At 38.0% G+C, this 23,094-nt stretch overlaps 1 protein-coding gene across 2 annotated transcripts in view; it reads left to right on the forward strand.

Moving 5' to 3' along the window:
• The window catches only part of iars1 (isoleucyl-tRNA synthetase 1), a 73,243-nt gene extending 50,374 nt beyond the window's left edge, over nt 1-22,869 (forward strand). For both annotated transcript variants that reach the window (XM_042506187.1, XM_042506179.1), the window contains exons 24-34: nt 494-596; nt 1,153-1,236; nt 6,089-6,263; nt 9,970-10,082; nt 14,101-14,196; nt 17,838-18,014; nt 18,345-18,465; nt 18,726-18,851; nt 19,468-19,614; nt 20,724-20,876; nt 21,739-22,869. In XM_042506187.1, coding sequence (XP_042362121.1) covers nt 494-596; nt 1,153-1,236; nt 6,089-6,263; nt 9,970-10,082; nt 14,101-14,196; nt 17,838-18,014; nt 18,345-18,465; nt 18,726-18,851; nt 19,468-19,614; nt 20,724-20,876; nt 21,739-21,821 — 1,378 coding nt within the window. In that variant the 3' untranslated portion in view covers nt 21,822-22,869. The remainder of the gene's footprint in view (nt 1-493; nt 597-1,152; nt 1,237-6,088; nt 6,264-9,969; nt 10,083-14,100; nt 14,197-17,837; nt 18,015-18,344; nt 18,466-18,725; nt 18,852-19,467; nt 19,615-20,723; nt 20,877-21,738) is intronic.
• The last annotated feature ends 225 nt before the right edge of the window (nt 22,870-23,094 follow it).

Consider the following 23,094-nt stretch of genomic DNA (forward strand, 5'->3'; position numbering starts at 1 on the left):
TCAGCGACAATCGTATCAGAAGATTTGATACCTAGCCTTCAACTGCCTCTTTTGAGACTTTGTTAAATATATGATAAATCACGTACCAAATGTCTTCTGTTATTATTTATCTATTTTCCGTGTTGAAAACATTTATTGTTGTTGGGCATCCATGATGCCTTTGTCGAACCAATCAAAGGCTGTGTTTCTGACTTTGTCTCAGATGCGTTGGGTTGTGGTTGCCCCCTCAAAGAAGCTGCATCATGGCACTGTCGGCGAGTCACTCTTAAGACTTTAGCAGAGTTAGTATGTGTATGCAATTTAACCTATAGAGCAATATGCCTGACCAGTCAAGTATAGTCTCTGTTGTTAACCAGCTCACGGTTGACCACCTTTTTTCATTCACATGATCCAAACTGCTGAGTTAAGAAGTTATTCAAGCACTTATACCATGGCATTGTAACCCTACTTATGTGATAACATTCTCTTAATCTGTGTTTCTGTTTTTTTTCAGGGAGGGTTTGATTGACAAGCGCATTGAGAGCGCCGTCTCACAGATGCAGTCTGTGATTGAGTTGGGCCGAGTCATCCGAGACAGGAAGACCCTGCCCGTCAAGGTGAATCATCAGCTTTACACAGTCCATTCATACACTATTTAAAACTATGGGAAACATAAAATATATCAGCTGATATTTGATTAGTGCAGATAAGCCATGTCAGATGATTAAAAAATCAACAAAAAGCAGCACAGAAATGCCAAAACCATGTTTGTATTTTTGTTTTATAGGCATTTCACGCACCATTAAGCACTAACAAGTGAAGAACTTTGAAAAATCTAGTACATTAATTGTTCACAATTGCTCAAGGGATCTCTTACTTGTTACATTTGTTACATTTTAATATAAAAATGATGAATATCTGTAAATTTATATTGCTTTAAGATTTTTGTGCCACCCAAATATTATTATATTTGCTTAAAAAATCCAGCATCAATCCAACCCTCATGTTCTCTGTACTGTGTCACAAATTCCTAAATTTCCTTTAGCTTTCAGTGTATCTGGTTTTGTCGTGTTCATGCACTAGGTATGGTTGTCATGTGGATAATGGCAACCCTTTTTTTTTTTTTTTGTTACGGGAGCTATTGACCCACTGTAATGGCGGTTTGTATTTCAGTACCCATTAAAGGAGGTGGTAGTTATTCACCAGGACCCAGAGGCTCTGAAAGACATCCAGTCCCTGCAGAAATACATCCTGGAAGTAAGTGAACCAAGAGCAGCCTTTGTTTATTTTGTGTGATCATTTGTCCAGTCTGATAAAGTAGCCCTGGTAAAGTGTCATTTACCAGTGCTCTGCATCACAGCCAGGTGCATCTTCATCTCATCTTTCCAATTTTTTGTCTTTTTTGTCTGTTTACTATGCTTTAATCAGCACTATTAAATTTCAAAGTTAAAGAGAAAGCCCTCCTGGAACCTTGTTGACACTCCAAAGCCAGTGTGTTGACTCCACAGAGGGGGTGTACAACAGAGGAAGCTCATCTTCACACGTCGTTTGTGTCTTCAGCTGTAATTGAAATTTCTGTGCTTGGTTCACTTGAAAAGGGGGTGGAGGAGATGTCTTGGAAAAGAATTTCACATTTGATCTACTCCACTTGCCACACACGCAGACCTTTCAAATATAGAACGCTAACATGAGCAGTATTTTTTTTTTTCTCCAGCACAAGGAAACACTACATTACTGTTAATGTGTCTGTGTATGTCATAGACGCAGTTTGCATCATTATAGTTTACACAGCTCTTCTAGCTCTCATTTCACAAATAGATGTTGCCACATTACTGAGTTGATGATACTGCAAAGTAATGTTTTTTGCCATTCATACATCCTGTGGGCTTCACATATAAATTAAAAAAAGACATAAAGTAAAGGACTGCAGTGGTAAAGGAATACTTTGGCCTCCTAAGTGACCATTTGTATATTAATTACTCACCTCTTGTTTCATTGAATCAATGAAAAAAACTTTTTTTATATGCATCCACGGTTAAGGAAGAATTCTTGATAAATGGAAATTATAGACAAATGCATGTAACAACAGCAAAGCTACATGAAAACATCCATCCACAAACTCTTAACACATCTCCTGCAGTATAATACAAGACTCATTATCCAGTTGTATGCTCAGTACTTTCCAAAAAGACAGCCCTTTCCGACAGGGAACTTAACAAAAAGAAAAATTTATAGTTGCTATCTTCAAATCTAGACTCTGTCAACAAAAACAGTAATTTTACCTCACTGAGCTCGGTAGCTGCCGTTATGTCAATGCCTTAATCAGTGATGTTGTTTGTGTTATTATGTGACTTTTGTGTTTTAAATGGTAAGTTCAGATTCACCAAAGTCACACAATAATACAAACAAATAAACTGATGGAGGCAGTGTTATCAGCATCTCACATGTTCCCGGAGATAAAATTATTGTTTTTGTTGATAGATTTTTGCTTTGAAAAGGATCGGTTCAGTTCCCTGTCTGAAAGGGCGCTCTTTTTCAGAGGTACTGAGCATACTCCTAGATAAATGAGACTTGGACTATACTGCATAAGTTGTGAGAGAGTTTTTAAACTCATGCTTTGAAAAATTACTGATGAATTGAAGTTAACAGCAAAACTATATCAGTTTTTGCATTCTTCATTCACCGTGGAGGCATGTGTGGAAAAAAAGTTGTCTTCACAAATTAAGTATGACACGGGGGTGATCCATTAATGAACAAAAGGTAATTTGGGGGTGAAATATTTCTTTAAATGTCATTTTATTAAATGGAACATCATAAAGTATGGTTACTGTATGCACCAGGAAATGCTGATTAATTTCATAAGTTTGTTGTGTCCATTCAGGTGCTGTCAAAAAGAACGGAAAAATGACAACTCAGACAGTAGACAGACTAATTGTCATAGCCTTTTAGTGCAGGAAGCCATTACACTGACAATTATCCCTATGTCTTTGGGTTTGATTTTCCACCAACGAAGCTCAAGAAGTCAATGCTGTTCCACAGCTGACTCATATAACCCCACTGCCGTCTTAACTGAGAATTATTCAACCTCTCGGATGCTTTACCTGGAAGTGTTGCTGTTTTTGTTCCCACTATAGCCACATGAAGCCTTAAAGGTCTCAAGCTGAGAAATTACTGATGCATCAAGGATGGAAAATTGATTGCGTTTCTTGTTCTCATATATGGCTGACCAAGAAAATTGACAGAACATATAGAGATTAAGGATTATGTGGGAAAAGGGCCTCTGGTGCAACCTTCTGTTGGATCCTGCAAGATTAATCTTAGTTCAAGCCACTTCTTATCTCTCACTCTGTTTCATTTCTGGTGAGGAAAACATTTAACCTTGCTGGCTTCTAGCTTCCCTCCAATAAACAAGGTTTATTTGATCAGAATTGAGAGCAGTTTAAGGTCCTGCAGCCGAGGGAAGAACCTTCAAACTCTCTTACTGTTGATGGCGTTTTAGTTTAGCATTTGAAAGTTAGAGAAATTAAGTCTGGATTCACCTTTTCACTCTTGCGTCTTCTTAGATTCATTTTATTATTATGCTATAATTATTACTATTAAACAGGTAATTCTTTGTAATTTATTCAAATTGGTTTTACTTATATGTGCACTGATTGGACACCTACTGTTGCCGACTGGCTCAACGACCAGTTGATTTCATGGCTGACTTGCTGTCTGAGTGAATTACATTTTTTGATTGCTCCTTTACAGCACATGACTGAAGCAATTACAGGTTTTAATTTGACTCCTGCAGGATGTAACAAAGCATTTAGCTTAACTCAAGACCCCACACAATTGCCTTGTCTGATGTATAGAGTTGTGGGATACTATTGGCATTAATCCTAGCTTCATGGGTTTGATAACTTTAAGCCATAGACTACAAAAAAGTAATGGACGTAGTCACCATGATATCACCCACTGGTTTTTGAAGCCCTGAATTCAGCACATTGGCTGATGCCATTTTGGATGCCAGAAGTGAGCAGATTTAAATAAGAGGGTGGATGTGACTCATAGACTCTAGGGACATCTCGCAGACAACTCGTCACTTAAAGCTGCTGTACCTTTATGTATGTGCAACTTTAAGCCTTAGTAACATTTAAATGGGTGAGTTCAAACTGTAACCTTCAAGGCTGAAAAATGAAGCCACTGTGGAAGTGCCAAAAGGCCATTGAATTGCTGCCTTGGAGTCTTGAAGTTGTTGCAGTTGTCACCCTACATCAGGAATCTGATGAGTGTTGTCATGTGATGCATAGGTTATACCATGACACAGGGTTGGTTGCTTTAAAGAAAATATCAAAGCCAAAAAGTGACAAACAGCGTTCTTAGTTAAGTTATGAGGCTAACAACTTAAAGAAACATTGTGTGCAATAGTCCACCTTCCACCTTCTCTTCCCCTCTGTCACTCTCTCCACACCCTCTCACACAAACATACACACACACATTGCTGCAGCACTACTTGTCTACCATATCTTGTGCTCTCATTGATTATAGCTCATTGACAAATTCAGATCTTTATCTTGGTGCGTCTGCAATACATCACAGGTCAGGATGGAAGGAGCTCCAAAAACTGAGAATCAGGGCTAAAGTCATGTAGTGTGAATTGGGCATTAGTGGCCAGTGCTAGTGTTTCAGTCTTAACTTTCAAAACAAAAGAAGACACAGCAACTTTGCCTTTCACACGAAGCAAGGGTAAACCCTGAATGGTGCTGATTACATTTTTATTGTCTTTGTCTTGAGGCAAAACATGAGTGTTGTAAGTCTCCAGTGTTCAGAGGGAAGAAATTAGGCAAACAGTGAGATTCGCTGTTGATGGTCAGTGGCAATTTTAATTTTAGCTTTGGTCAGCATTGTTTGGCCGAAAAGCATGTTGATGGCTCCACTGTCGAGAGGTTTGAGGATGTTCAGTTGAAATATCCATCAAGATGCTGTTTGAGTTTACAGCAGCCTGAATAAATTGTAATGCAATAAAATCACACAAATAAAAGCCATGTATGCCCTCAAGATAAAAGAAGTTCTTTTTGTGCACTTCTGCATCGATTCAGCCTTGTTTTCCGTAACCGTGCTCAGCTCAAAACAAATGTTGTAGCTGCTCTGTTCAACCCCACACTGCCCTTCAGTTTATTACTCAGCGCACTGCAGCAGCTTATCTGTGCTCTCTGTCAGCAAGTCACTTAAACTCAGTTTCAGTTTTCAGTTTGACCGACTGAAAGATGCTGTGCGTGGCGGGCCAGGGTTGGTATCAGTATGGCTAAATTTAGCATCTCTGTCTTCACCATATATAACCAAATCACAGATTTTTATTTCCATTTAGATTGAAGAAGGAAACGTACTACATTGAAAGGCGGAGATATTGACTGAATAGTAGGAATCGCTCACGGACTGACTAAGAGGCCAATTTTGTGGCTGACTTACTCTTTGAGTGTATGACTCACTCTAATCAGTTTTTGATTTGCTCTTAACAGTGCATGCCCAAAGTGTTTATGTTTTAATTTTTAAATTAAATTTTGTCTAATTTTGTTATTGTTTGGAATTCTGTCAAGTTAGTTGTCATTCATTTTCAGTGGGCATTTAAAGTTCTAAGTGTATCTCCATTTGTGGATAAATCACAAGCATTTTTTCTTTACTTTTGATACAAAAAATGTTATTGCACATGGCACTAGGTATTTCACATTCCATTTGGTCAGCAGAAGATATACTGGGTGCAGGATGAGCTTTGTAAAGGTTAATTGAGCAAATGCATTCGGCTCATCTAATGTCCACACTGTTACCAGGAGAGCTTTGTTCATCTTTTAGCTGTGTTTTTTTGGCATTTAATGGTTAAGCAGCATATAATGAAAACAAAGGGTCTCAAAAGTAATGCCATGCCTAATTAAATTTCAATTTTGTTAGTTTTGCAGTGCACATTACAGGTTTTATGTTTCAACTTTTGTATTCATGTTCGAGTTTGGTTTTGTCAACATTAAGAATCCTGGTACTCATCAGTATACTTGGAATTTTAACTCAAAGAATAACAAGACAGTGACTTTAACTTCTGTAAGACATGGATTGTGTCTTTTTTTTCCTCCTGCAGGAACTTAATGTCCGACAGTTGACTCTATCAACAGACAAGGACAAGTACGGTATTCGTCTGAGAGCCGAGCCAGACCACATGGTGCTGGGGAAGAGACTAAAGGGGGCCTTCAAAGCTATCACTGCTTCTATTAAGGAACTCACCAACGAACAGCTCGAGGCCTTCCAGAAAACAGGTATTGATGAATGTGGCTGTCTGGTTGTGTGAGCAAAATCTGTGAACTCATAACTCGTGGTGCAATGTGAAACAGCTATCAGCAGCCTAATATAGTTCAGTCATTTACACATGTGAAAGTTTACATACTGTCTCTGCAAATTATATCCCAGAATTATTTTTATATATTAATTTTTCAATCAGACATTTTGTTCTCTGTGCAAGTGACCACACATACAAAAGACTTGTTCAGTCATCAAAGATTTTGTTCACCAGGTAATTTAGTCAGTACAGAGGAGTTGGTTCCTGTTAGGATTTTAATCACAACTGCACAATTGCTGCAAATTTTGTCAAAATCATACTAATTACACCAAAAATCCAACAATGAATCGTTGCATTGAAGGTCGGATACAGACAGACTGCCAGTTTATCCTCTGAATGCAAACCCCTCGTCCTTCTGAAACTATAATCAGAGCTCGAGCACGGATCAAAGCAGTGCAAGGTATCTTGTCTCTCCAATTATAGAAAAACGAGGAGAGCCCCCAGAGTCTCTGGGGAAGGGAGCAGCGGAGGTCAGCTGGGCTGTGGGAACTTAACATTTCCAATCAGTTGGATGTTTGAAGTCTAGCCAATTGGAAGGAAAGACGGAGGATGAGCGATGACAGGAAAGAGGTAGATGTGGTATAGGATGGTGGAAAAATGATGGAGAGAGGAAACACACAGATGGAATTACGCACAGCGTAACTGAGTAACATTTCACTGACGTGATGTTTGAGTGTGCAAAGCTTGCTTTTAAAGGGGACTTATTTTTCTAATTTTCAGGTTCATACTTGTAGTTTGGGTTTCGACTAGAATGTGTTTACATGCTTTAATGTTCAAAAAACACTAAATTTTCCTCATACTGTCTGTGCTGTAACACCTGTATTCACTTTCTTTCTGAAGCACTCCATTTTAGCGCCTGTCTCTTTAAGCTCCCCTCCCAAAAAAAGCCCAGTCTGCTCTGATTGGTCAGCATTTACAGGTCTACATTTCAGTGTCACTGCACCGTCATTGCATCTGGGGAATGACTGTAACAAAGAATTCCAGCACTTCAAAACATAACAGGACATGTTCCTGCAGGAATATGATGCAAAATAAGGTAGAAATTCACAACGTTGGCAACGAAGATTACATGTTTCCCCGACGTTAGCGTAGAGCTTCATGTAGCTGTGTACTTGCAGACTGGGAATGACTTTGACCCAATTCCAATTCTCCTCCTTGGCCCTACCGCTCTGTTTGAGTGCTGTTGTGTAGGGTAGGGTGTCTCATTTCTTTTAGGGGATCAAGGAGTAGTGATCATCCAGCCCTCCAGGTGGCCCTCCAGACGGAGTGGTAGAGGAAAATGTAAACAAGCATATTCATTAGTGTTAGGTGTTAGCTAGGTAATGCTATTTCAACTGTTTATCATTTACTTTTAGCTCACTGTTATAACCTTTTATTCATCAGTGTTAGCTAACTACTAATTTACATATGGGCCATTGTCAGCTGCTGATGGCATAGTGTCATCGCATTGCCTGAATTAAGATTTCAAACCCTACCCCTTGTGGCTCTTTTTTAAGGACCCCTATTTAGTGGAGGGCACTCCAAATCTAGGCGTAGGGCCAAGGGGGAGAAGTGGGATTTTGCCTTTCTATTTAAAATGACCAATAAAAGCTTCTAAACACTCTAGACATGTCCCTGTTGGAATGTTATCTAAAATCAGGGAGCAATTTAAAACATCGGCAACCAAGATTACATGTTTCCCTGTCATTAGCATGTAGCAGTGTAGACTACATAATTTATACACTTGCTGTGATGTGCCTGGAGCAAATGACTATATAAAGAAATCCATCACAAGCTGACAGTAGCTTTTCTAGAAAGTAGGGAATGGTCTGAAGCCTGAGGTATTTGTTCACTGGGATCATTTATGTTTAACTTATCATTTGTAGCTGCCCTTGTTTAATATAATTATCTAACATTTTTACTTTAGATATATTACAGAAAATAAGGAAAAGCTTAACAGGTCCCCTTTAAAGTGCTAAACTTTATACCGCATCACCGATCTTCCTTGTAAGGGATAGTTAAACACAGTATAAAGCTGCAGTAAGGAGGCAGTTTTATTATCTCAGCACAAAGACTGAAGCAGGGGAAACAGCTCGCCTGGCTCTGTCCCTGCAGAGTAACAAAAACAAAAAAGGATGGGAAATCATTGGAGTACAAAAACAAAATAAAGGTCTGTTAACTGATCAGTCAGGTAGTGAAAGGTAAACCACAAAACAATCTGTCCATGGAAAAGATAACAGCTCACCCTGAGTTGAGAGTCCACTTTTAACCTCTTGAGCAATTTCTAGCCGAGAATCTGTGACTCAGAAAACCCTTTTAGACTAGAAGGGTGGCAATTTGGCAAGAAACTGATTGTTCGTTCATGGCTATTGGTTGTATTACTCATTATTCCCTACCTGCACCTTTTGATCCCATCATTTTGTCGGGGCAGAAAAAAAGAGGTTAAGAGAGAAGGCGGAAAAGAGCAGAGAAGCGGGGAGGGACACAGGAAATCAAAGCATGGAAATCTCGGATTAGAGAGAAACGGAGTGACTGTTTCACCCAGCCTCTGGGTGTGGAGAAGTGAAGAGGAGAGGAGAACACGGTCACGGTTTTAGTCAGAACACAGACGTGGGTAATTGCTGCCACTGGCAAAATGGAGATATAAACCTGACTAGATTGGGTTCGCTCTATTGTTTAAATGCTCAGATCTCATGTGGATGTGGCCAAGAAGACTGCCGTGTAAGGAATCTCGAAAGCATGCAAATACTGGTCCAGACCCCAGCTAACTCGAAACAAAGCCTCAGTCTGCATGCAAGTTAACAGAGCACTTTACTCAGTATGATTCGGAGTAATTGAAACCATTTCTAGAATCCTTCAAACACCAAAATTAAGACCCATTTCACACAATCACTCAGTAATTTATTCAAATTTAATTAGGAGAATAGTTGGGCAGAAAATTGTTTATCACATTTGCATTAACGTCTGTTGCCATCATTGATTGAATCATAATGGGCATCAATATAAATGATTTTAAATGCATCAATGCATTTTCATCCTCTCCTAAATTATCGATGTCTGCTAACAGACAGTGCAATATTAGTTTTGTGTGCATATAGATCTCTCTGTCAGAAAGAATCGAGGATCCTTTTAGAATCTCTCACAGAAAAAAAAGAAAAATCAGTATGTTATCTTTCTATTCAAATTATTATGTTAATATTTTTGTTTATTTATGCAGTAATGTGAGTGATCTGAAAAAAAAATGATACCATTTCCAAAGATTTTCTTAAATATTTATCACTCAACATCCATCTGACTTTGTACCAGAACATTTTATGTCATTGTTGACAAGAATGTTTCAACCCAAGAGGAAAATCTTAATATGCTTAGTAGCAAACTTTTTAATTAATGTATATTAAGTATGGTTTGACTTATTTTCTCATACCCCCTGGTGAGTTTTGTTTGGGCTGTATAATTTATGGCTGTTCAGATATGTGGTCTGATGCTGCGACGACACTGTAGTGCACAGTGGTGTTGCATTCTGCATGAACAGCATATTCACACACGCTGTTTTTCTATGAATTGATGAATGCTGATGTAAACTGCCATATAACAATGTTTATTTCTTGATTATTTTACATTTTCATATTCTAATGTGTAATTGTAAGGATCCATCATGGTGGACGGCCATGAGCTCCATGAGGAGGACCTGAGGCTCATGTACTCCTTCGACCAGAGCTCTGGCTCAGCAGCTCAGTATGAAGCACACTCTGATGCACAGGTATGCTACAAATTTAAACCCAAGGTTTTTTTGCATTAGATACCTTTTGCATCTAAACTGAAGGCCATATTGGGAAAAAAAGGATTAAAAAGGAGTAATACTTGTTTTTATGTGTATGAACGTAGCTTCTGTATTTAAGGAATGAAGTGCAAAGTTAATTGCAAGACGGTAGGGGCTCCTCATAACAGAATTGCCTTTGGAGAATTGGTGGCTAACAGGAAATTGGTTTTCTTTATTTTGCATTTTCTGTTTAAGTGCCAACTTTTAAGGAGACTATGTAAATGCCCTTGTAGTAAGGAAGTAGTTTGACATTTAATTTGCTTTTTCAAATCCTTGCTGGAAGTTAAAGGAGATCAATACCTCTCTTACGCCTCATTTACACGTAGCTCTGTGTACGTATGCAAGTCAAACAGAAGATCATTAAGTCTTATGAGAACTGCCATAATTTGCCACAGATTTCTGACTGTAAGCAAAAACAAATTAGCTGACAGGTTTTATTTCCTAAATTTAGCGGCTTGATTTAGTTGATAGCTCTGGATTGATAGTGGTTGCATGCAAGCTAGGTAACATACAGAGAGCATACACAGTGATTCATATGTCTTTTTTAAAAAATAGTTTCACAAAACTAGCCACACACCTGGCATGCTAACCTCCCCACTTGTTTGTCACCACTAATTAATGGTCCTGTTTTTTTCTTCATGCACATATTCTGTAACACTGGATAGCAAAAACAGACAAAATTAACTTATTTCCCATTTTTGCAATGGCTTTTCTATCCATCCTGGAAGAGATGCATTTCTTTGTGTTCAATGCTTGGGAGCATCCTCATTATACTAGAAAAATAGAACAGAACATAAAAGCATACCCCAGGGATGACGCTTTTCTGTAGGCTAACGTGGATGTTATCTTTGCCCTGGTTTTGTCGTCAAAAAGCCTATGGGATTTTTCCATTACATTTTTGATTATTGCAGAAAATAAGCTCTGTGGTAAACAAACACTTATGATACTTGCATGTTTTGTTCAGCAAGATAATCTTCACAGATAAACACCACTTCCATTTTGGAAGCGTAAATGCAGTCGAGGCTATAAACAAACAGCCGCATGAATTAATGCTGCCACCGTGACAAAGCTGTAAAGCCATGTTCAGCGCAGCTCGGCGTGATGATGCTTTGTAGTCTTGTTTCACCACTTGTTAGCAGCCACCTTTTTTAAAGATACATACGACCTTATTTCAGTCGTATAACCAAAAACCCATTCAAAAAATCCTTGACTTTGATATGAGAGAACCAGAGGAGCTGAAATGCTAACTCATTTCCGGGTTGTAGGAATTACTAGGGCTCTCTATTACAAACAGAAACAGAGAGGTTGTATCTGTATGGGAAATAAGAAGTTACTGCTAGCCGTCAGTTAGCTTAGCTTAGCACATGCTGGAAATGCGGAAACCTGAGCCTGGCTTTGTCCAAAGGTAACAAAATCTGCCAACCAGCACCTCAAAGGTCATCAAACAAAAGTTTATATCTTGTTTATTTAATCTGATAACAACAGAGGTGTGGCAAAATATTGTTGTGGATTTTCAGAGGGTCATGTGCTACGTTCCTGCACCCAGACAAGACAATGCCGTCCTAATGCTGTGCTAATCATATCCTGGCAGTAGCTTCAAATCTAAAGTACAAACATGGTGGTGGTACCATTCTTTGCATAAAATTCTTAGCAAGAAAGAGAATAAACTTATAACCTAAAATGTGAGGCTGTTCCTATAACCTGGTAGCAATCACATCCTTTTATTTTTCAATGAAAAAAGATATGAAGTTTGGATCTTTTTTCTTTTAATTTCTAGTTATGTATTTCTTTTTTTAATTCTTTTTTTATATATTCTCTATAAAATTGTAGTCACTTGTTAACAAACATGAAAAGGCATAGAAACAGACACATGTTCACCTCGACTCCTCCTGTCTCCTTAGTTTTACATTACTGTTGTATAGATTGAGCTGGAAAGCGTAATGTAACAGGATCTAAAAACATAAATGCTTCTCTGCTGCGGCTCCTGCACCGACCTGCCATATACTGTAAATGCATTTATTTTTCTTTACTGTAAGTGTGTGATGTATGAAATCATTTCACGGCTAAGTGGAAACCAGCATGTATGCGTTTCCCACAGGCCCTCTCTAATCAGTGCTCCTCCAACCGTACACACACCACACGGCTGCACCTTAATACCAGTTTACTGAGCTGGCTTTTTAATTCTCTCTGTTACTCTCGCTCGCTCACGCCGACTCCCCAGCTCCCATCTGTCTGTCTCTCTGTTCTTTCTCTCTCATATTCCTTTTCTGTATGCTATTGTGTACTCTTCTCTGTCACCCTGTCATCTCGTTCCCTCCTTCCTCACCTGATAAAGTGTTGAGAGCTGGCAGCAGCTCAGCCTCACACAGCAGGATGCTCATTTTACATTAGTGACTCACACAGACTACAATATTGCCATTGTTGCTGCTTGGTTAGTTGTTTTTATTTATTACTTTTACATTATAGATGTTTGAACAACAATGGAAGGCAGATATATTTCAGAAGTTTGGTCTCTGCAGCTGTACAGTTTGTCCCACTGCACTGAAGGAGCCTGTTACTCAGTGGCTACAGTAACCTCTGATGTCTTCACATCATGTGAAATTCTGTCACTCTCTGCTACTAGTCTGTCGAATGCATATTGCAATAATTGAGTGGTGATTATAGTACAACCTGTCATCATTAAAGTGCTGCAGGAGCACATTGTTTGTTGTTACAGTAACAGGAAATCAATTCATATCTTCACTAAGGCTAGTAGATGGAAGATAAAATACTTTTTTCTCTACAAGACACCTCCGTGTTCTGCACCTCCCTTACCCAAATACCCAAATATAAAAACTAAATGTCCTGATTAAAACTTGGTGTGTGTGCTCAAATACACACTAAATTACTTTGTTTGTACCCATTGCATGCATTAGTGCCAATTGATGGTAAACCCCAGTAAATAGTCGGCACCAGGATCAAACCACCACTCTTCCGATGAGTGAGTGACCTGCTCTACCTCCTGACCCCCCCTTTAAATTGCTGGCAGTCGAGAACAAGGTTTATTTAACATAAACAACACAATATTAGCTTTTTTCAATAAGGTAATCAAGACAAAGGCTTGTGTTTTTTTATTACAATTATATTTATGAAATTATGGAAAGCACTACATGAAATATATAATAATTTTGATAAGTCATCTTGTAGGTGACACTTCACAATTCGCTCTTCTTTTTCTTCTTCTGAACCGTTTCCAGTTTGAACATGTATGCCTGAATTACTCCCATATCACCACTTTGGTAGTAGCTAGAAAACAATAACAAGCAGAGATTTGTGTTCATGATGGGCAGAGTTGAAGGTGAGCAGGTATGCTACGCCTGCAGGTGAGCAGCTGAGGGGCAGATGGAGAAAGAGGCAGACACTATTTTGCATATTCATTGAACCAAGCTTATTATATACACTCAATTCCAGGAAAGGAACTTTAACAGGGAAAAAGAGTAAAAATATTTATCGTCATTGGGGTTTTTCAGTTGAAACAGATATTACATATAATTAAATAGTCTTGGCAGGAAAAAATGATGTATCATAATATGAAAAGGTAAGCCAAAAACAAAACAAAACCAAACACAAAAAACAACAACACTACAACAAAGACAAAATTAAAACAGAGGTGAAAAACAGATGTCACAGTTGTTACAGTGTACAGAAATCATGAAGATTACATGGGCAGATTACAGTTTATATCCTTATTTCCAGTGGCCCCGACCCCACTTTTGTCATAGGTTTTATTGGTCTCTATCAACATTTTGTTTAAAAAAAGTCCATGAAGCTCCCCCAGATATAAATAAATAAATGAAAAGTGTTCTTCATGAGGCAAAACTGCCATATTAGTCTTTGGTAACATCACTTCTGTTATCACTTCTGTTGTCACTTCGGTATTTATCTTCAAAAATAACAAAACACTTATGTTGTCCCGTAGGTCCTGGTGCTGCTGGATGTCACCCCGGACCAGTCCATGGTGGATGAAGGCGTTGCCCGAGAGGTCATCAACCGCATTCAGAAACTACGCAAGAAGGTGGGACAATTATTTCAGGAGCTCTACTCGCTCTGGAAACTAGAGTGACACATAACACACTACTGGTGAATTTTACAATCCAGTGTCTAATGAAGAGAATCTGACATATTAGAAACAGTTTGCCAACACATGTAATCAGGGCCGTGCCAGGGTGAGCAAAACATGCCACTGAGGCAGTTTGATGAGTTGTAATGGGAGACAAAAATACCAGTCAAGGCTGTTGCATGGTGAGCAATGTATGACAGTTAAGCAGCGGAAAGGAAATTGACTGAGTACGAGAAGCATTTGGGAGCATGGCACACTCGGACTGAAAAATTTACACCAAATCAGTGTCTTATTTTTAAGGATGATGACAACCAGCACGTCTTCTCCTAGAAAAGTTGTTTGACCCTGCATGCTCTCTACAATTAGAAATACACAACAAAAACTGTTAAAACCACTTTTCAAATGGAGATACAGTTTTGTTTTGTTTTTTAGGAGGTTTTCCTGCTTATGCACCTTTTAACATTACTTTTGTTGATAATAATCTTTTAGTCTGAAATCCTATCCTAATCCAGTATCTTAACCACAAACCCTGTCCCTGTCATATGTTTTGAAAATTACAGCAGAGCTAAAAGTTGATGAACAGAATTTAAAACAGAAGCAATTTAAATGTATCATTTAAGTGAGTTACTTGAGTCAAGTCAAGTCAATTTTATTTATAAAGCCCATTATCACAAATCACAATATGCCTCAGAGGGTTTTACAGCATACCAAGTCTGTCCTTAGACCCTCACATGGACTAAGGAAAAACTACCCTAAAAAACCCTATAACAGGGAAAAAAATGGTAGAAACCTCAGGAAGAACGACTGAGGAGAGATCCCTCTTCGAGGATAGGAATATGTAGGAAAGAGAGAGGGAGAGAGGGAATTAAAAAAAAAATACAAAACCATTTTGATTTACAGCTTATCATATGTGTCATACTAATCTTATTGTTATATACAGTAAATATTGGAACATTTTGACATGTTGAAATCTGATGGGGAAAATGGGAAATGTTGCCGACAAAAATACAGAGAAATATTTTTTTTTAAATGTACCAAATGCACTAAAACAAAAAATAAAAATATAAAAGTGCTGAAAATGAGGTAGTGAAAGAAGAGTAAAATGTAGTATATAGAGTAAAAAGCTTTATATTACTTTTTACAATCCATTTTAAATATTTAGCCAAAAATATTATATGGTGAGGTATGCAGTTATATTATTCAGAGGTTCCATACTGGACCATTGGTTAGACGAAACAAATATTTGATGACATGCGCTCAAAGAAATTATTTGGTCAGTTTTTTAGGTTTACAAATTTCAATTACATATAAAATTTCCATCCTTATGAATCAAGTAATTCTAACATAAACCAAAAAAGTACCATTTATGGAATTAGATCAATTAAAATTGAGATGAATAGAATTTACAAAATTTACTTGACAAAGTCTCTGTAATTACTGTTAATTATTTCTACCAATATAAAATATTTTGGTGTTTAACAATATATCTAAATACATTATTATCATTAATGTTTACCGCTAATTATTAACAGTAATACATTAACAGTAATTACATAAACTTTTACCGGATAAATAGATACATTCTTTGAGTTCTGCTGACATAAATTCTCCCAGTTGTATTTGATTAATATGGATATAACTTTTTTTGGTTGATTTGATGTAATTGTAAAACATGAATCTAAAAGTGGCCCAAATAATTTCTTTGAGTGTTGTGCTCTAGGAGACTGAACATTTTTTTTCATTCTTTTCTGTAATTTTATATTTTTTCATTTTCTAAGAAAATACCTTTAAGGAATATATCGACATATATCTAGGTAGCATGTACAAGACAAATAAAAAATACACTTTTAAAAATCATCACAAATTAAATGAAAATATGAAAAAAAATAAAATAAATAAACATAAAAATATAAAAAATATTTCTCTCACAGCTAGTAATCACCAATGTCTAACTTCATCCCACCATACAGTAAACATAATTGGAGGTATGCATGGCTTCCCTCCTGTTTCTATCAGAGGAGCATCAATAATCCCATGATTCACTCAGGGTGACCCAGAATACTTTCTAAGTCTGTATGTTCAAGGTAATTACTAACAGGACCCCATTCTTTTCAAATACTTTTCATACACTAAACCAATAACTGATTAATTGAAATGAATGCAAATAATCATTAGTGGGAGCCCTACAGGGTAGAACAAACAGAGAACTTGCTGAATTATTTTACATTTCCCTCCCTTTGATCACCCCCCCTTCCTCTTTATGTCCCATGCTAAATTTGTCAGGGCAGTTTTGAAATCTTTCCACTGCAGCGTCACAGTTAGAAGTTTCTCCATCATAAGGCAGGCTTAATGGAAGCTTAATTACAGTCTGGCCCCTTTCAGATTCTAATGTAGGAGCTTTGAAGTGGTCTGGGGAGTAAAGACGGATTAGCCAACAGCCCCTTGTTTTCACAACCAACAAACAGTTTTTTCCGTCCCCCTATAGCAGTGGTGTGCACTGGCTCCCGTCCAGGCTAAATTCCTCCAGTTATTTCAAACTGAGATCTGTTAGGAATTTTCCACCCCGGGGATGGGAATTAATTTTTTAACAAATCTTTGACATGTTTGGTAGTAGTTTGTGTGTGCGCATTCATGTTTTTATCAGTGTTTGCACGTGGATTTGTGTGTGTAAGCATACGCAGGGTTGAGAAACAGGTTAGCCTCTACTTTTTTAAAAAATTTATTTTATTTTTTGGCATTAGGCTTCTCACAAACTGGAGATCTCTGTGGCTCTATCTGACACACACACACACACACACACACACACACACACACACACACACACAAAATACCAACCCCTTCAGGGTAGGGTCAGTACCTTGACTTGGCAGGAAAAGCCTATAAACCTTCCTCCATTGATTGACTGCTCCTCTGTATCTAGCTAACGTTATCACTCCGCCCTTGAGCCACATACTGCAATAGGAGTGTGTGTGTGTGTGTGTGCATGTGTACTATACATTCAATATATGTGTGTACGTCTGTGCACACGTCTGCACACTGCAAATTAGGATGAGATCAATGTGTTTGAAAGTGTCAAGGTTAGAGGAAGCTGTCAGCACACAATGCCAAAAATGGTGGGCTCTCTTCCAATAAAAAAACAAATCTTCCCTTGTTCCCTTCTGTCTTTATTTGTTCCTACACTGTCTGATTTTTGCCTTTTTTTTAATCCCTACCCTCTCTTCTTTTGGCCGCCCTTCCATTTTGTTTGTCCCATCCTCCCGCCTGCTAACTTCCTTCTTTCAGGTAATTGTTTCCCCCAGATTTATTTTTCTTATAGAAGAGGAAAAAGCTTTGCAGACAATTACCTGGAGCAAAAATGTGTCTCTGGCAATCATTTGTCAGAGAACAGATAACGTGCGTTGCTTTTTGAAGAGCTATTCAAGCAGTACTTTTTGCACATTACTCATTTATGGTTTCTTATGATGTCTTTTAGCTATTTTGATATTTTGGAGTTTTTTTTTTAACTTAAACATCCTTATTTATTTGTGGAAAATGCTGTGCTTGGTGTTTGTTTACATATTTACTCACTACCTGTCTTTCCATTCCTTGTCTCTCAGGGTCATTTAGTGCCATCAGATGAGATAACTGTGTACTATCGCTGCCAGCCAGAGGGGGAGTACTTGGGCTCTGTGATTCAGGCTCACACTGACTTTATCCTGGCTACCACCAAGGCTCCACTGTTGCCCTTCCCTGTCCCCAAGACTGCCAGCGTCATCATAGAGGAAAAGACTTGGGTATGAAAGAACACCTCAGGGCAAGCAGGATTATTGTTTGCTGTGCTATAATACAAGTTCACTTGAACAGGAAGCTTGTTGTGTAACACAACCTTTCAAGATTCAGGAAACATGCTGGTAACAGACAGTGTGTGTTACGATGAGCGTGAGTGATACTTTGCGGTGAATTCTCTTGATTTTATGCCCAAAATGAGGAACATTTTCCCTCTAGTGATTTCCATTGTACCACTCTGCTGTTCTATATTTTTATTTATTTTATTTAAGAAAATAACAAAGTCAGTATGTATTTCTCTTTTTGCCTCCTTCATGCTCTTTTCGTCTTTGTTGCAGCTGAAGGGCTCAGACTTGGAGTTAACCATAGTAAATGGATCTTCAGCCCCTCGGGCTCCTCTAAATGGACCAGCTTGCACCTACGTGAACGTCAGAGTTAAGGTCAACAACAAAGAACAAGGTAGCACATGAAAAGGCCAAAAATAAAGTCTGTTTTTCTAGCCAGCCAAAGAATATTAAACAAGAGTGTATACAACTGTTAAAGTGCAAACAGAAGGTGCTCTCAGGTGTTTTTGCATTTTGGCAAAAAAAAAAAAACCCATTTACTGATTATCAAGATAACATGATATATACTGGATAAGTTTTCCTTGTTTTACCTGTAACTCACTCTGTGAACTGTTTGGCTACATTAGTAATCCTGCCTGACTGGTTTCTATTCAGAGGGGGTGGTGCTGCTGGAGAACCCCAAAGGGGATAACAGACTCAACTTGGACAAGCTGAAGAAAGTGTGCGGCAGCATCTTTGGAACAAATAACACCCAGCTCAAATTCTTCAATGGTAGCACTGGTGAGAACTGGTTTTAGCCCCTGAGAAAGACATAAATGCAGTTAGGGTAGAAACATCTGCCATCTCTTATTATTGAGTGACTATAATCACCCTCTTGCTGAAACCTCATGTTAAAGACTTAAGTACTTAGTCTTTACTGTTGAAGCATTTCATTATAGTTAACTGTAGGGCCCTAAAACTGACAAAATATAGTAAAAGGTTCTACATTGTAAGTAAAGAAAAATATAATACATAGAATAAATAATACTGTTACATTACAATTGTTACATTATTAAATAGCATGTTGAAATAATGTAAGGCTTTATACTTTTACTGTATCAGTTGATAGTATCAATTTAAACAATTATTTTTACTTTAAATTGATCTTTAAGTAGTGTGGTTATTTGCACACAACCATTTATCAAAATAATTTCCTATTTTTTCCACACAGTATTTATAATTTTCCTAATGCCTATATAATAATAATTTGTGGAAGTGCACATGGATGTTCAGAGCAATGATTGGTTCCGTGTTCAATGATGATAGATGATAGAAAATCATCATCTAAGTTTTTGGTCTCCATAGTAACTCAGATGAAAATCTGAAAGTCCTCTGTGTGCTTGTGTGTTTGTGACAGAGTTGACCAGCAAAATGGACCTTCAGACTTTAAGCGGTAAAACTTTGTCAGTGACTTCAGGCGCATCCTCCCCTGGCCCCGCCCCCACCACAGACACCCTCCTGTGTCCTTACGTGAACCTGCTGCTCTGCAACGCACAACCAGCTGGTGAGAAATATACACCAAAATATACTTAACACACAGCTATCGTGACTCAGTCATCCCTCTGACAAATTTTAGTCTGTGTAGTCAAACCTTTGCAGACCCTTTAGAGACTCACTATCGCCTCTCGACGTACAAGTGACATCACAGGACAGTGACACTTTCTACACTCTGAAAAGGGTTGTTTTTTTCAGCATTTTACATAGATTAACTATTTTCACTGGTGAAAAAAAACCCATCATGTTTTATGTTACAATAAACATTGTCCCCCAACATTGGTTATGAGAAACTTGGTGGTAAACTTAATTCTGAATGGCATTAAAAGTGTTAAAAAGTCTTATACTGTATATAACTTACCTTGAGCTGCAGGAACCCTGATATCTCTGCAGCACTATACTTATGCGTGTTTGACAAAATGTCAAAACTGTTACTTTGTGATGTCCTGTTGATAATATTACTTCATTTGTAGATATTTTAAACAAAATTTCAGGTCCTATCATTCACAGTGCAGCTTTAAAAATGAGAAAGAACAAGTTAATTATTGATATTAAGACATGCTGGTAGGTTGACCAGCATGTCCTTTCATGTCTTTTACCTTTGAATAGTGACAGGCCATTTTCCTCTGCTGTTGTCTGTGTTCGTTCTTGGCTAAGATATCCAATTCTTGGCTGTAGATTAATATTTACTGTACAGAGAGGAAAGCTAAATCCTGTTTTTTTGCCCCCCAAAAAAGGACTTATCCTTATACTACTTTTTATATGATTTTGGGTGGGCACAATATTTTATAGGTTGAATTAATATGCTGAGATGTTTACCACCGTTTGCATCAGCTGCACTCATAATGTGCTGTATGAATTGTACTGAAAGATATGTAACATAATCCAGGTTTATCCTTTAACCCTTTCACCTTGACCCTCTGACCCTACATCTCGCGTCCTCTCTTTTTGACCTATCAGTCCTCCTCTCCGTCTCTTCCCTTTTCCCAAAGCTTAATCTTAGTCTTGATACCGTTCCAGGACTTGTGAACAAGCTTCACTAACAAGACAATCATTTCTTAATTTGTAAAGGAAGTAAAGTCTGTCTGGTTCACTTCTCTTCAACATTATCTCCTCCAGAGTGCCAGACAGGAGAGGTGGGCACCCTCCTGCTGATGAACCCAGTGGGCCAGAATGGACTCAGCTTCTCAGGTCTGCTGTCTGAGGCTGCCAAGGTTTTCGGCCTCCGCAGCAGACGGCTCAAACTCTACCTGGACGAGGACCTCACGCAGGGTAAGAGAGAAAATGATCGATATCATATTGACTTGTAAACTGGTTTAAGGCCAGTCATTCTGGGCATATGTATCCAGTGAGGAATAAATCTGATTGATAGTTCTTACCTTCATTGTGTAACATGTCACTGAGTAAAAAAAGGAGTCTCCAGAGCAGGTCTAGAATTAGGGAATTGTCTTTTAATCCCATGCCAAGAGAAAAATGTCATCTTATAGCGAAGGTATTAAAGGGTGAAGGCTCTACTGTCAGGCGATTGATTACATTTCAAAAGACAATATAATATTATTTTATTGCATCCGCTTCTACTCTTATCACTTGATTAAATGGCTGTTATCATCCTCATACATATGGGTTTTAAGTGGCTTCACCTGCTAGGCTCAGAGGGTTGTTATCAACTGTCTGTGTACAACGCACAGAGCTGACCATGAAGAGACAAAGCTGCATGCAGCAAACTGCAGTAAAAACAACAATTGAGACACGCATACAAAATGCACCTTGAACATGTCCATAGACTGCTCCTAAAACATGAGGAATACTAACATGTCCCATATATAAGTAGCTGTGATATGATGGCAGAATTGGGATCCAATAAAGTTATGCATAATGTATGAAACATTTCGAGGACATTTCTTAATGACTTATGAAAGTTTTTTGGATCCTTTTTTTTGGATCATCTCATTTGAATAAACTAAACTAACCTCCAAATTTGAGCATCGTAAGACCTTTCCAGTTTGAAAACTGTGATCTTGTGTGGTTGCTTAAAATGTGTCTCCACTTTTAATTTTAGCCAAAAATATAAATAAGCACACTTTGTAACTGTTTAATGTCTCTCTCTCTCTCTCTGTCTCTCTCTGTTTTTCAGAGCTGCCAGCTGATTCATCAGTAAAATCTCTAGACACCAAAACTCTGTTTGTGAGAGTTCTTCCAACAACCGCCGAAGCATAAATCCAGAGAAGCCATCTTTGGGAACATTTGTCTCAGATGCCTCACAGGTTCCCTGAATCAAGTTTTCTACCAGTAAAATCCCACCAGAGCCCCTTTGATGCACAGTGGATTTATGTCATTTGTTTAGATGCTTTTTTTGGAAATCTGATCAAGTTCATGCTCAACTGTTATTCCATGGAGTTACTATCAGCCATGTCTTGAAATATCTTAAGATGACTTTGGGGACAAAATGAGCCTGAAGAGGTCTTATGATGCGTTTCAGTGCATTCCAAGATGTGCTGATAGCTCTATTTAATCATCCTATTTAGCCATAACTTAAAGTACTGTTCTCTTTGATGCAGTTTCTTTCCCTCATCATGTCTTTAATTTGTCCCCTCTTATAAGTGACAGTTTCTAAGAAAGCGCAGTGTGTTGCCAGGCTATATTTATTCTGGACTGAGAAGAGATTTACATAATTTCTACACTAGAAAGTGGATGCACTTCAAGAACAGAATGATTATTCATACTTAACAGCTGGATAGATGTGTGGTCATGGAAACTGGGAATTGTCTGGTGGAAGGAAAATCTGACATCAAACTACCCAGAAAGAAAAAGGTTCATTTACTTCAGATTTAAAGATTTTATTCAGTCGTGTTTCAGCATCTCGGCTTGGAAATAAAGATTCCAGGGAACCATCTAACCTGTCGAGCTGTCAGTTACCAGTGGAGGTTTTTTGTCTTTATTATGCTAATGATAAAAAATTATGCAAGCTACTTCTCGAGGCTTATTTGAGGTGAGCTTAGTCCAGAGTAATTATTGCTGTGGCTCATAATCAGGAAACCAATTTGGCCTATTGTGCTCGCACACAATTTAGAATTTAACAGATAAACCTGCTCTGTTCATTGCATTGGGAATCCTCTGACAATTGTGAAGGCATTTAAAAGGTGAAATGGATTTTCGGGTTGCTGTACCTTAAGGACAAAAGGGTTCTCAATTAAAAAGAGCAACAAATGGATAATATACTCTTTTAAGTGACAAATGGAATAAATCAAAGGTGACTAAGAATCAATACTTTTTTTTTCTTTCTTGTTTGCTCACTCAAAGTTCTGTTTGACAGAAGGGACACATCTTGTCTGTGACTGACTTGCTGCAGATAAACGTGTTTGCTTCTGTTCATCTGGTTGCCTGAGACATTTTGACTCATTCATGGTGCACTCTTTAACAATCAACCCAGTACAACAAATTAAATTAAAAATAACTTCAGCTGCAATAAAGGTTTTAAGGGAATATTTTG

This window comes from Plectropomus leopardus, chromosome 2 (genome assembly GCF_008729295.1).
Source record: "Plectropomus leopardus isolate mb chromosome 2, YSFRI_Pleo_2.0, whole genome shotgun sequence".
Lineage (NCBI taxonomy): Eukaryota > Metazoa > Chordata > Actinopteri > Perciformes > Serranidae > Plectropomus > Plectropomus leopardus.